Here is a 15,179-nt window from a genome sequence, read left to right on the forward strand (position 1 = left end):
TTGGTGAAGAAGAACTGGGTTAGTCAGAAAGATGCAGAAAGTAGACAGGAGTACAAGAAGATAAGACATAAAGTGAAGAGAGAAATGGTGAAGGCTAAAGACAAGGCATATGATGAGCTGTATGAGAGTTGGACACTAAGGAGGGAGAAAAGGACCTGTACCTAAACAGCATCTGTACCTTTTGCCTCCACAGAGGGACCAAGCTGGGAAAGATGTGCAGCAGGTTAGGGTGATAAAGGATGAAGATGGAAACATACTCACAAGTTAAGGGAGTGTGTTGAGCACAGTACTTTGAGAGGCTGATGAATGAAGAGAATGAGAGAGAAGGTTGGATGTTGTGGTATTAGTAAATCAGGAAGTGCAACAGAGAAAGTAAGGACAGCTATGAAGAGGATAAAGAATCGAAAGGTCATTGGTCCAGATGAAATACCTGTGGAAGCATGGAGATGTTTAGGAGAGATGGCAGTGGAGGTTTTAACCAGATTTTTAATGCAATCAAGTGAGAGGATGCCTGAGGAAGTGTACTGGAACCGATTTTTAAGAATAATGGTGATGTGCAGAGCTGTAGTAACTACAGAGGGATAAAAATGATGAGCCACAGCATGAAGTTATGGGAAAGAGTAATGGAAGCTAAGTTAAGATGGGAGGTGATGCTTAGTGAGCAGCAGTATGGTTTCTTGCCAGGAAAGAGCACCGCAGATGTGATGTTTGCTCTGAGGGTGTTGATAGAGAAGTATACAGAAAGCTAGAAGGAATTGAATTGTGTCTTTGTTGACTTGGAGAAAGCATATGACAGGGTGACTAGACAGGAGTTATGGCATTGTATGAGGAAGTTGGGAGTGGCAGAAAAATATGTACAGGATATGTACGTACGAGGGAACTGTGACAGTGGTGAGTTTTGCATCAAGGATTGGCTCTGAGCCCATTGTTATTTGCAATGGTGATGGAAAGGTTGTGTGTGTTAGCGTGCTGTTGTTTGTTTTATTATTATTTATATGTTTCTCTTTCTGCCTCTTGAGATTTCATAAAGTTCTAGTTGTCCCTTCTATCCAACTGCTAGTGGGCGTTCAGGAAATTGCATGACAGACATTTAGGAATGTTGACTACAGAACACCAAATTACGTATGTTCAGCTGGTTGAGAATATGCTTCAAGCATATAAAACAATGAAGCGCAACACATCACTAAAATTTATTTTCTGCATTCACAATTTTATTTCTTTACTTGGTGCAGTCAGTGACAAACATGGTGAAAGATTTCACAAGGGAATTGCAAGGATGAAAAAGCAGTATCAGGGCAAATGGAGTCCATCAATACTAGCTGACTCTTTTTGGACACTGAAATAAGAAGCTCCACTTGCTGAGTACAAACAAAAATGACAGAAAAAACATTTCTAGCTCAGTTTAACTAATGGAATGTGTCTGCATCATTATGTAATAAAATATGCTAAATTAAATTTCATGTTTCTCCAAATTCCTACTTGATGCAGTCAATCTGAAAGTGTATGTCTGTCCAGCTTAAAATACTCTATCATAATCACCAACACATTTTCAGGAAGCAAAACTTCAGAAGATGTGATGTCCAGTCATGTGTACAAAGTGCAGAGAAACTTGTGCATTTGATTTTAATTTGATTTAGCTGCTACCTCTTAAAATGATCATAATTTAGAACTAGAACTGTACAGATGAAGGTATAAAAAATCCAAGATCTTCTCCCAAGAGTCTTCCTGTGCAAATGAATGCTCCTTTGTTTGGCCTCCCCATAACATCACAACTACAAGAGATAAGAACAGGTTATGTGAGATATAGCATTATTTTTATTGCTATAAGAGACAAACAGCTGTAGATCAGCTATTACCAATACTAAATCTACAAAGACTTGGAAAGACAGTGGAAAATGGGGAAAGGGTTTGATGGCTTCTACAGTAGATGATGCTTCAGGTGTGCGATATTGGCAAAAAATGATATCTCAATATTTTCTGGGACTTTAATGATAACAATAATTAAACAATTTATCCTTTAAAAATGTGTTTGTAAAAGTCTTATTGATTTAGCTTGGACTTGTTAATAGGATATTAATTTTAGCTTAGTAATGAGAAAACTGAAGTAAAATAACACAAAAACATTAAAATAACCAGTCAAAGTATTACTGAGATCAAACAGTGAAAGTATGAGTAAACCATTTGATAGTGGCCTACAGGATGTACAAAAAATATTGCATTAAGACCAACAAAACTATTATAATGAGAGTATTTTAAACATTCACTTACCCCTAATGTAAAAAAGAATATGAATTGAAAGTGAGTAAAATACTAATCATAATTGAATGACAGGGCATGAACATTGTAGTCTGGATAAACATAAACTGCTTGGCTGTAAGGTGAATTGTGCAGCATACAAGCAAAAACAAAAATATTAACATACTGCAATATTCTGTAATAATCTAAAGTTCTGTCAAATACTGCACATGAAACAAACTATAGCATTTGTAAACAAGTTCTGTCATATATCGCACAAATATAAAAAAAACTAAACCTATAACATCCATCCATCCATTATCCAACCTGCTATATCCTAACTACAGGGTCACGGGGGTTTGCTGGAGCCAATCCCAGCCAACACAGGGTGCAAGGCAGGAAACAAACCCCGGGTAGGCCAGCCCACCGCAGGGCACACACACACACATACCCACACACCAAGCACACACTAGGGACAATTTAGAACTGCCAATGCACCTAACCTGCATGTCTTTGGACTGTGGGAGGAAACCGGAGCACCCGGAGGAAACCCACACAGACACAGGGAGAACATGCAAACTCCACACAGGGAGGACCCGGGAAGTGAACCCAGGTCTCCTAACTGCGAGGCAGCAGCGCTACTACTGCGCCACCATGCCGCCCAAACCTATAACATTTTTAAACAAATTCCCAACTTTAGGTTCTGTCCAATATTGCACAAAAATATTAGAAAAAATAATTGTAACATTCTACTGAGGAAACTTCAATTTGTGTGACAGAAACACCAGTCTGTTCACAGCATCTGACTTCAGAGCAGCACGGTTAAAGGTTACAACATTTCCTCCAGTGCTGGTTGGGATTTATGGACAGGTACAGTGTCTCTGTTACTCTTCATCATTGCTTTAACATTGTTGTCATTATTGTACATAGCATATATATGAGTTGGGGCAGAATGGAGCAGAGCAAGGAGGTGGGGACCCTTGTAAGGCTTTTATATAAAGAAAGAAAAAAGTGCTTGAAATCGAGGACCCCAACCAAGATAGCTTGCAAAATAAAACGCACCTGATAGGCATATTGATTTTACGGAAATGAAAATAATTCATTCAAATAAAATTATATAATTAATCTGAATGTTTTTTTTTTGCCTGACACCAATGGGGCTCCGTATTTCTGGTGTGCTGACCGTACACGCACAGTATTCTATCCTGTTAGGTTACGTGAGACAGTGAATGCATAGACATTCTCAAGGCATGTTTTTCATTGTTTTTTGCAAAATGAGTGACATACTCGATAATTTCAGCTCCCTCACCATTAAAACAAGATACATATCACACACTCCTAGTTTAAGGCACCAGGGAGAGGGAGAAGGGTATTGCTGCAGAACGAAGACATTCTGGGCAGATCTAGGGGGGTGGGATAGCTTTCAATCAAATTCATTTTCAGCGAATCATGTTGTTACTAGTGCACATCAATCAAAAACTCACTTGTTCATTTATCAACAATCTGAAGTTGTCTATCAAATTTAACTTCAACCAATGCTTGTGCAGTTCACTGTTCGTGGTCCCACAAGTTCCACTTACTTGCAGAGTTTTTTTTTTATATAGCCACTACACCATACGAAAACAATAAATGTTTGTCACTTTAGGCAATCCAGGTAAGTTTTCAATTGCAGTTTTTTTTTGGATTTTTATAACTTTGCATTAGAGGGATCTGTTTTTACTGTGGTTTGATTTAGTATACAAATCATTTTCACTGTAAAAATTGATGCATATTTAAATTGGCAAGATGTTTAATTAAAAAGTCTTTCACATTAATTTGCATACTTACAGTATTTGTAAAAAGGATCATGTCACAATCAGAAATATTACAGATATTCTGCCCATAGTGCTGTCTTCAAATTCGTTCTCCTGCACTTTCTGTCGTCCCCAGATTTATTCTTCATTTACGAGAGGTGAGCACCACAAAAACTGCTGTTTTCTCCAGAGATGTTTGTTGTATTTTCTCCTATTAACTTGGACCAGGAGTAATCTTTATGCCAAAATGCTCATGTCAATGATTTTTTCTCACATTGTTATATTCACGGATGATGTTGCATCTTCACTTTCATTACCCTCAGTGATATCTTTCCATCTATGACAACCCCTTTGACAGTTGTAGTTTATCTTATTTTTTAATTCACTGGTATTTTCTACCATATATATATTAGTGGTTAATGTAGTGTAGCTTACTGTGTTGTTACTGACAAAGAAAAGGTCAACCTAACATTAGCTCGATATACGATTAAGATGGGTGAAGAACATAAAAGTTACGGTTCTTGTCTGTGCATAGTAAAACCACGCTACCTTTACCAAAAGGAGTATTTATGAAACATTTTAGCTTTTCATAGGTAGCTTGGTGGGTACAGAAGTTGATCTGTTTCATTTTATTTTTAGTAGGCTGTTTAAGAAGTAGTTTTAAAACCAAGTTTGTCAACTACCTCAATTGCAGTTGTATGTTAAATATAATTTCAGTTACTTGCATTTTCCCTGGCTTCAGATGGGCGCCACATAACCGTGGGTATTAGCGCAGGAGGCCATTTTATCACAGGTAATATATATACAAACAAATTATATATATATATATATATATATGTGTATATATAGTCATGCACAAATTCATTGATTTTTAACTATTTTGTTTTACATTATAATTTCTCAGTGTTTTATTATGCTTTAATCAGAAATCTTTTTGTGTTACTTTATCCCATGTCAAACCTTTTACATTTTATAGTTTTATTTTATATCAATAAATGGGATTAAATGAAGGTCTAAAAATTTAAAATGAGATTAAACTATAATTATATTTCTACAGATCTTATATAGAATAAATGCCTTAAATTTTGTTAGACAAAGGTTTTTGGATTTGCTGATATGCTGCTTCTTGTTTCCTATTTATTTGCCTGTTATTAAAAACACAATAGCAACTGGAAAATGTTGGCATGCATTTGTTTTTGTTAATAACTTAAATTCATGCAGCTGTGATTTTACTCTGCTCTAGGCTGGCTCAATTATAACAGTAGCTTGAGAAGAGAGATTCACTATTACTTTAAGCTCAGTGTTACAGTACTCAAAAATCATTGGTTTTCTTGTACATTTATGCAGATGCATTTCAAAGGAAGGACTACCTTATCCCAACCCTCTGGTGCTTTTTTTTTCTTTATAATGAACAATGCAGTAGGTGACCAAATGTCTATAGTAAGAACGTTGCCAACTGTTTCAGCTACTGTTTCAGCTATGTGCTGAAACCAACCCCTCCCACTAAATCCACAAATAGTGCTGCACAATATTTTTCTCCTCTATCTCTTCCATATATGGTTCTTCAGTGAACTTAAGAAGGTAAAAATGTGTCCCAAACCCATAAAGGTTGAGAAACACTGCCAGATTTGCATTCTGCATGTGTTAAAAAAAAAAAACAAAATCTGTAGTATTGCTAGTTCAGTCAATGGACATACAACACTGATCTCTGGCAACATAGCACCAAATGAGTAACTGTACCGCTACATATTTACATCACATCTCATTTCAAATGGAAAGTTTTTGTAATAAAAATTTACAATAAGATATAAATAATTAGTTTCACTTCCATTAACATATTTTAAACTACAAAATTAAGAAAATATACTCAAACACAATTAACATTTAAGACACTGTTTTTTTAAGCTGTCTTGTCTATGTATTTTATATTTTGGCAAAATAGGCATTTTCTCATTTTAAGTTAGAAAAATTCTGCATAGTGTAACATTCGGGTGAGACTTTTTCTAACTGATTTGAAAACTGGAACATTTTCTGTTATTAATTTACTTCATCAAATAGACACGCCACATTTTTGTTTTTTAGATATTTTGTCACAGTGGTATGTGTGATGAAGATTTACTCAGAGCGCAGACATAAGCACCTGCCACTCTTACACTATCATTTCAATTTCTCGTGCTAACCACTGAGAATCTGTTTGCCAACAGGAGTAGCTATCAGATGTGTAAAAGAGGACAATGCAGTATACAACATATACAAGTTAAAATGACCTATCAGGCTAAATCTGCAAACAGCAAATTAATCTGTAATTGAAATTGTACAGGGCATTTCTTTATTTATTTTAAGGATAGGTGACATGCAAGAGAGAGCAGCTTTTGGCAGTACATACTATATTATAGTATTTGTTGATCCATCCATTATCTAAACCAGTTTATGCTGGAACCTATTCCATCAAGCAATGTGTGCAGGAAAGAACAATCCCTGCAAGCCTATTGGAGGGTGAACACACACATACACACATCAGGGGCCTGCATGTCTTTGGGCTGTGGGAGAAAACCAGAATAAACTCACATGTACCCACATGTAAATTCTAAGCAGGCAGCACCTAGGACACAATCCTTGGTCTCTTTACTATGAGGTAATAGTGCTACCATTGTGTCATCTTCTGCCTAATTTGTTTATTATTAACATATCTACATTAACTGTGCCCATACAAAACTGAGGAAAAAAACCCCTTTATTTCAGACTTATTTTAGGAGTATACTGTAGTATGTCCCTTGTCTTTGAAGGCCCCCTTGGCCTGTCCTTAAACTCTGACCATGGTGCCCAGCATGTGAAACTAGTCTCCCCAGAGACTCACGCTGAGAATGTGTTTCTTTTTCTTTTTGTAAATTTTAAAAAACGGGAGCTACTAAGCTCCCTTAGCTAAAAGCAGTATTGTTTGGTGCAGAAAGCTACTCTACTACTGATAAGTTTGAATACAGCATTGAAAACAAATACTTAATTGCAACAAAAAATGTTTATAGAAAGAATTTTCATCATATTTCATCATACTACGTGAATACTGTTAAAACATAAGTACTACAGTACATAAAGAGTTTATTTGAATTTGCTAATTATGTTTAAATACTTTTAAACATAATGTACTCTTACCTTTCTGTTTTTCACCTAAAATAATATAATTGCTGAAACGAATATGGGGACTGTAGGGAGGTTCTATAAGATGCCCAGCTTTAGGATAAATTATTGTAGTCAACAGATGTTCATTTCCAGCTGCCTTCATCATATTCTCCATCTGAAAGTAAAAAAATGCTTATGGGAAAAAATGCATTAAAGATTTTGTCCTCACTGCTAAGCAAAGCAAGAATCTAATGACCAACAGTGTTTGCAGGTTTTGCAGTTTTGTTGTATTCTTTCTCAAAACTGAATAATTCTGTAAATTAAGATTAAACTTTAATTACGATCATACTGTAAGGTGATGTTAGACTGTACAGTGTAGCACTAACTTTTCCAGCACTGCACACAAAAAGCATTTTTGTAGTGAGGCAAAAATAAAAAAAGAAAGAAAACACTATACAGTACAGCATCACTACTCCAGATAAAGAGCAAGAAGATGGACCTAAATAAATTCCTTAAAATTTAAGCAATCTCATTATTCAACCTAATTAGCCTGAATTATGGGTAGCACTAACCTATTTTCTTCACACTACAACCACAGTAGTTCTAAACACATTTAAAGTGTTTATCCTGATCTCAGGTTTACTTTGAGATTTTTATTCATCTATCCCAATAATGTTTTGCCTAAATGTTGCCAGCTATATCTTAGAAATACAGATGTGATAATACATCACAGCCCACCACACATCTTCTTGTAAGACCAATCTCACACTACATTACCTTTCTTATGATTTTCAGCTGTAGCCTTCATTTACATCTTCTTCTTCTTCTTTTGGCTGCTCCCATTAGGGGTTGCCACAGCAGATCATATTTTTCCATATCTTCCTGTCCTCTGCATCTTGCTCTGTCACACCCTTCACCTGCATGTCCTCTCTCACCACATCGATAAACCTTCTTTTAGGGCTTCTTCTTTTCCTCTTGCCTGGCAGCTCTATGCTTAGCATCCTTTTCACAATATATCCAGCATCTCTCCTCTGCACATGTCCAAACCAATGCAATCTCGCCTCTCTGACTTTGTCTCCAATCCGTTCAACTTGAGCTGACCCTCTAATGTACTCATTCCTAATCCTATTCATCCTCGTCACACCTAATGCAAATTTTACTATCTTTAACTCTGTCACCTCCAGCTCTGTCTCCTGTTTTTTGGTCAGTGCCACCGTCTTCAACCCAAATAACATAGATGGTGTCACTACTGTTCTTTGCCAACCTCTTCCTCTGTATACTCTCCTGTATTTTCCCATTCCACCACCAGGTTTCCTTATCCTCCTTCCTCTGTCCAGTTGTCACGCCAAGCACCCTTCTTGCTGTCACCCTTACTACTTCTGCTGTAGTTGCCCAGCTGTTTGGTAACTCTTCACTGCCACCCAGTGCCTGTTTTACCTCCACCCTGAACTCAACTTTGCAGTTTTCCTTTTTCAACTTCCACCATTCCATCATTGGCTCTGCACTCACTCTCCTCCTCTTCTTAATCTCCAGCATCATCCTATAGACCACCATCCTATGGTGCCTAGCTACACTTTCCCCTGCAACCACTATGCAGTCTTCAATCACCTTCAGGTTGACCCTCCTGCACAGGATATAATCTATCTGTGTGCATCTTCCTCCACTCTTGGAAGTCACCCTATGTTCCTCCCTCTTCTTAAAATATGTATTCACCACAGCCATGTCCATCCTTTTCGCAAAATCCACTATCTTCTGACCTTTATCATTCCTCTCCTTGACACCATACCTACCCATCAACTCCTCATCTCTTCTGTTCCTGTCACCAACATGTCCATTGAAACCCACTCCAATCACCACTCTTTGTCTCTTTGGTACACTGTCCATCACTTCATCCAACTCACTCCAGAAATCTTCTTTCTCATCTATCACACACCCAACTTGTGGGGCATATACACTAACAACATTCATCACCATTCCTTCAATTTACAGCTTCATAATCATCACTCTGTCTGGCACTCGATTCACCTCCAAAACACTCTTGACATACTGTTCCTTCAGGTTAACCCCTACCCTATTTCACTTCCCATCCATACCATGACAGAACAATTTTAATCCACCTCTGATCCAGATGGCCTTACTCCCCTTCCATTTAGTCATTTACACGCTCAATATACCAACCTTCCTTCTCTCCATCACACCAGCTCTCTCTCTCCTTACCAGTCATACTGCCAACATTCAAAGTTCCTACCCTCATTTCCACTCTCTTTACCTTCCTCCTCTCCTCCTGCCTCCGGACACATCACCCCCCTCTTCTTCTCCTTCTTTGGGCCAACAGTAGCCCAATTTCCTCCAGCACCCTGTTGGTAACAGTACTGCTGGTGGCCGTCGTTAACCCGGGCCTTGACCGTTCTGGTATGGAAATCTGTATTGGTGTCCACATTTTGATCTGGCAAAATTTTACACTGGATGCCCTTCCTGACGCAACCCTCCCTATTTATCCAGGCTTGGGACTGGCTCGAAGAAACACACTGGTTTGTGCATCCGCTGTGGCTGGGTTGTAACTTTATTTACATAATCTTTAAAAAAATCCAAGTTGTTGTTGTAAGTTTAGACAGTTGCAAAGCACACTCGTTTTTAATTATTGTGTAGTGTGACATCTACATGACTCAGTCATAGCTCTCTGCAACTCACTCGGGTAAAGAACTAAATTATTAGATTTTTTAATAAAATTTTTTATTTGATATTAATAAGAAAAAACAGCAATCAACATTCATATAAAAATAGCAGAGACAGTAAGCAACAACAGACCCCCACCATGGCAAGCCCTCTGAAAATCACCCAGTGAAACCAGTTCCTAACAGACTGAAAGATACATAGTGAGCACAAAAACACAGAGAAGAATTTGGGAATGGATGAATTAGGGATTAAGATTAGTAGCATTGCGCGCCCCCCAAAACCCCCCATGCCCCCCCACCCCACCAACCAGCTTCCCATCAAATATACAACAGATTACCACTTCTCTATATTGTACCTAGAGTATCTGTTAATACTCTAGTAATCTGTTAATCTGCACCACCAAAAGCTTGAATAAGGCTACATTAAAAAATAGGATTTCCAGATTTTTGCAGAGAGAGAATGAAGAATAAAGAGATTTCCAAAAAGAGGCTAAGTTTTACAGAGATGGTACCTAAAACAGAACAACTTCTGCTGAATAAAATTCAGTGTAATAGTGAGTTCCAGGAGAAGAAACACACTGCTAGCTATTAAAATGGCACACTAGGAAAATACACATCATATTGGTCTGAAACTTGCATGATGGTTATGTCATTTGTATTTATGTCATTCATTTGTGTGCTGAGCCCCCTGCTCTTCACACTGTACACACATGACTGCGCCCCCACCCACCACAGCAACACCATCATCAAATTTGCAGACAACACCACTGTGGTGGGGCTCATCTCTGGGGAGGATTAGTCCGCCTACAGGGACGAAGTGGAGTGGCTGACAGCATGGTACACGGACAACAACCTGCTCCTGAACACAAGTAAGACCTAGGAGCTCATTGTGGACTTCAGGAAAAAGGAAATGGACACCAAACCACTGTACATCAGAGGGGACTGTGTGGAGAGGGTGTTAGACTTCTGCTTCCTGGGAGTCCACATCATAGAAGACCTGTCCTGGGGTGTGGACACAGCTGAGCTGGTGAAGAACGCTCACCATAGACTTTATTTCCTAACATCCCCCCAAAACTGCTGGTGTACTTCTATCGCTGCTCTATTGAGAGTATCCTGTGCTGCTGCCTCTGCGTGTGGATTTCCAGCTGCACAACAGCACAGGGGGAAGCACTTCAGCGGATCATAAAGACTGCCCAGCAGATCATCGGCTGCTCTTTACCCTCTCTGGTGAACTGCACAGCTCTTGCTGCCTCAGGAAAGCGGAAAACATCTTAAAAGACTCCTCACACCCCGCTCATGACATGTTCCAATTGTTACCATCAGGCAAAAGATATAGGAGCATCAAAACAAAGACTAATAGACTGAATAACAGTTTCAACCCTGTTGCTATTAGGGCACTGAATGCCACCTAATCACCTCCAATTCAGCAGTGCAATAGATGACATCTTGTACAATAGTGTTTCATGTGCAATTAAGGTGTTATGTTGAATGTTTGTGTTCTACCTCATTTCATCTTATCCTTTCCTATCCTTTTGTAATTATATCTATTTATATTTTGACACCGCAGGGACTGCACCTAATTTCGTTGTATTTGTTACAATGACAATAAAGATATTCTAATTCTGATAAAGATGCTAAAATTTACAATGGGTGTAATGAGGATAGACAGGATTAGAAATGAGTAAATTAGAGGGTTAGCTCAGGTTGGATAGTTTGAAGACAAAGCCAGAGAGGTGAGATTGCTTTGGTTTGGACATATGCAAAGGAGAGATGCTGGGTATACTGGGAGAAGGATACTAGGGATGGAGCTGCCAGGCAGGAGGAAAAGAGGAATGCCTAAGAAGTGGTTTATGGATGTGGTGAGTGAGGACATGCAGGTGGGGGGTGTGACAGAACAAAATGCAGAGGACAAGAAAATATGGAAACAGAAGATCCCCTATGGCGACCCCTAATGGAAGCAGCTGAAAGATGATGAAAAAGAAGAAGATTATGCAACACCAATGTCATATACAGCAAGTTAATTTTTTTGGTTAAGGTTGTATTAACTATATAATTAAAAAAAAAATAGTTTCAGTGTGCTAAATATTTTTAAACATGGTAAGAGTGGTTTTATAACCTCCCATAGGCTAGGAGTAACAAGATATACTTGGAACTACTACACAAAAATACTGTAAGTTAAACAACAAAAAGTAATTGTATCACTGCAAGAAAATTTCAGTAACTGACATCTTCAGTTTGCATTCATCCATCCATCCATCCATCCATCCATTATCCAACCCGCTGAATCCGAACACAGGGTCACGGGGGTCTGCTGGAGCCAATCCCAGCCAACACAGGGCACAAGGCAGGAAACAATCCTGGGCAGGGTGCCAACCCACCGCAGGACACACACAAACACACCCACACACCAAGCACACACGAGGGCCAATTTAGAATCGCCAATCCACCTAACCTGCATGTCTTTGGACTTGTGGGAGGAAACCGGAGCGCCCGGAGGAAACCCACGCAGACACGGGGAGAACATGCAAACTCCACGCAGGGAGGACCCAGGAAGCGAACCCGGGTCTCCTTACTGCGAGGCAGCAGCGCTACCACTACGCCACCATGCCGCCCAGTTTGCATTCATTCTTTGATAAATTATTCATTCTAGGGCTAAAACATTAAATCTGGTTTTGAAGTATATTAGAGGTAAAAACTCTATATTAAGATATACTGTATAAACATGTATATTAAACCTGAACAGACTACTCAGCAAACAGCAAAGAGATTAATTTTGTTGCCAGTTACTTTCCCAAAAAACAGCCATTTAGTGACTCTTAGCTTTGTTATTTTACATTTACCATGGATAAAATTGGGAAAATTGAGCTTGTTAATGATAAGTTAGCAATACAAAAATATCAATCAACAAATTAATAAAGAAAAGGGGTTTTTCCTTATTATTTGTTTGGTATATCTCATTCTGTCCTGCAAGTAGACTGTTCTAGTGTTCAGTTAAGACAATAAGGGTAACATAATTTGTGCTTCTAGCTTTTCACTAGCATTTTCCTCCAACAGCAAAAATGGCATGTAGAAGAATGATAAGACTCTTATTCTCCAACATTGTCCTCCTTTTCAAATCTATCACCTTAGTTGTGCTCATCATGTAAATGTGTAGGATGTGCAGAAAATTCTTAAATATAGTGCACGTATTTATATTTCTGCACAGGTCCAATCACCTTAAATCAGGTAGTAGCAATGCTACAGATTGGGACAGTGGATAAGCAAATGTAATAATGTACTGATAGGGTGAGCAGCTTATCAATTCAGGAGAGCTTCAGAGTAGAGCTGCTACTCTTCTAGATCGAGATGATCAGTTTGAGGTGGTTTAGGTATGTCCCCTTATAGCTGTTCCAGGCACATACCACCAGGCGGAGACCCTGTAGTAGACTCAGGACACGCTGGAGGGATTATATATCTCAACTGGATTAGAAACGCTTGGGAATTCCCCAGGAACAGCTGGAATCTGTAACTGGGGACTGAGAAGTCTGGTCTGATCTGCTTGGCCTCATGCCACAGCAACCTCCAACATGAAAAGTGGATGAAAAGATGAGGTGAGAATAATGTATTGAGCTCTTAAATTGGTGAAAGTATCAAATAAGTTTTTAACATTTTATAACAAGTGTTTTTTGAAAATGTTAGCTCTAATTACACATTTCATCCTCTTCATCTGTTTGCCCCGGAGGAGAGTACAACCAGTCAAGATTTAATGTATATGTTACCATTCATGTGTGAAATTAGGCATTGTGTAGAATGCCTAGGAAATCTATAGAATGCTGAAAGCGGGACATCAAAGTATGAAACAATTAAAATTTCAAACATTTCCTAGGCATTCTATGCAATGCCAAAACGCAAACCAGCAAGTTGTTCTGTATAATGCCAAGGTATTATATATAATGCCTAGGGAAAGTATATAGCATATTAAAGTAACACAGACATTTCGTGCTTTGCCTAAAAACGTCACACATTTTATAGAATGCCTAGGCATTTTACCTGTATATAATAACTGCTTTTCACACATTACTGGTAACATATATAATTCCCTTTTATGAAGCACATCTTCACTAGGTGCTACAAAGTAATAACTAATCAATTACAAAGAGACAAATGAGTTTAGAAAGGTAGACATGAGCTAAAAAATGTTAAGTTGCTGGTGTTTATATCTGCATTATCACAGTGGATTGACTGATTAAAAATTACAAAATTATTTCATTTTAATAAATGCCGCAGTAGACATATAAACTGCATATGAACTGACAGTCAAGTGAAGATATGACAGTCAAAGATACGCCATTTTACACATTTCTTAGTAAATATAAATAGAAGTTTGTAAGTATTTCCAAATATTGAAAGAAGACAAAAGCAAACTATTTAAAGATTGAGTTAAATTTAAGGCAGAAATTATACAACTGAATCTTGACCAGGACAGGTTTGTATCATGTATACACTGATGGATCTACCAGGCTATGTAAAATTTAAAGAAAAATTCTAATCACGTAATTACCTTTTACAAAAAAAATTATAGCACATACAGTTCTCTTACAATTTAAGAAACCTGCTTTATGTCAGAGTTAAATGTGTACTGTAAAACATTCACACACATATGTTTATATTATAACTCACCTTTAAAAGGTATGCACTTCAAAGCTCAAATCAGAGTACAACAGGTATGCACTGTAGCCTAGTGACAAAGGACCAGTGGCCTCATGTATAAACGGTGCGTATGCAGAAAAATGTTGCGTAAGCCCGTTTCCACGGTCAAATCGCGATGTATAAAACCTATTCTTGGCGTAAAGCCATGCACATTTTCACGGTAGCTCCAACCCTGGCGTATGCAAGTCCTCTGCTCTGTTTTGCAAACTGGCGGCACCCAGCATCAAAGCAATGCTGCTGATCCCGGGTGGTTTCCCTTTCTTTTTTACATCCATGATGCCGGCTTTATCAAATACACTGAAATTAACTGCATATTGTTCATTAGTTTAAGGCACCTGATTGTAATTAACCTGTAACAATTGTGGGGAACAGCCCAGACACAGACAGGTAGACATGTTGGTTTCACCACACACACGTTTATTATACACTATATACATTTCTCAGTGAGCACAAACCCAGTGCCGCAGCACCAATCACCCCTTCTGGAGGAGGCACAAGCCCTCCTCCGGTCCTCCGGGGCATCCCGGCCGGGCATGAACCCCAGCCGGGTACCACAGTGCCCCATCGCCAGCGAAGACCCGTTGGTCCGAGCGACACACCCCGTAAGGGCAGTTCAGCCCCGAAGTGGGTCCTACTATTTGTCCAGGGTCCGTTCCGGCACCCTGGAACT

General features: G+C 38.6%; 1 protein-coding gene across 1 annotated transcript in view; it reads right to left on the reverse strand.

Moving 5' to 3' along the window:
* Positions 1-1,189: 1,189 nt before the first annotated feature.
* The window catches only part of LOC114659465 (peroxisomal succinyl-coenzyme A thioesterase-like), a 65,206-nt gene continuing 51,216 nt past the window's right edge, over positions 1,190-15,179 (reverse strand). Inside the window, exons 11-12 of the mRNA XM_051923805.1 lie at positions 7,179-7,320; positions 1,190-1,772 (exon numbers count right to left, since the gene is read on the reverse strand). Of these exons, the coding sequence (XP_051779765.1) occupies positions 1,657-1,772; positions 7,179-7,320 (258 nt within the window). The 3' untranslated portion in view covers positions 1,190-1,656. The remainder of the gene's footprint in view (positions 1,773-7,178; positions 7,321-15,179) is intronic.

This window comes from Erpetoichthys calabaricus, chromosome 1, assembly GCF_900747795.2.
Source record: "Erpetoichthys calabaricus chromosome 1, fErpCal1.3, whole genome shotgun sequence".
Lineage (NCBI taxonomy): Eukaryota > Metazoa > Chordata > Cladistia > Polypteriformes > Polypteridae > Erpetoichthys > Erpetoichthys calabaricus.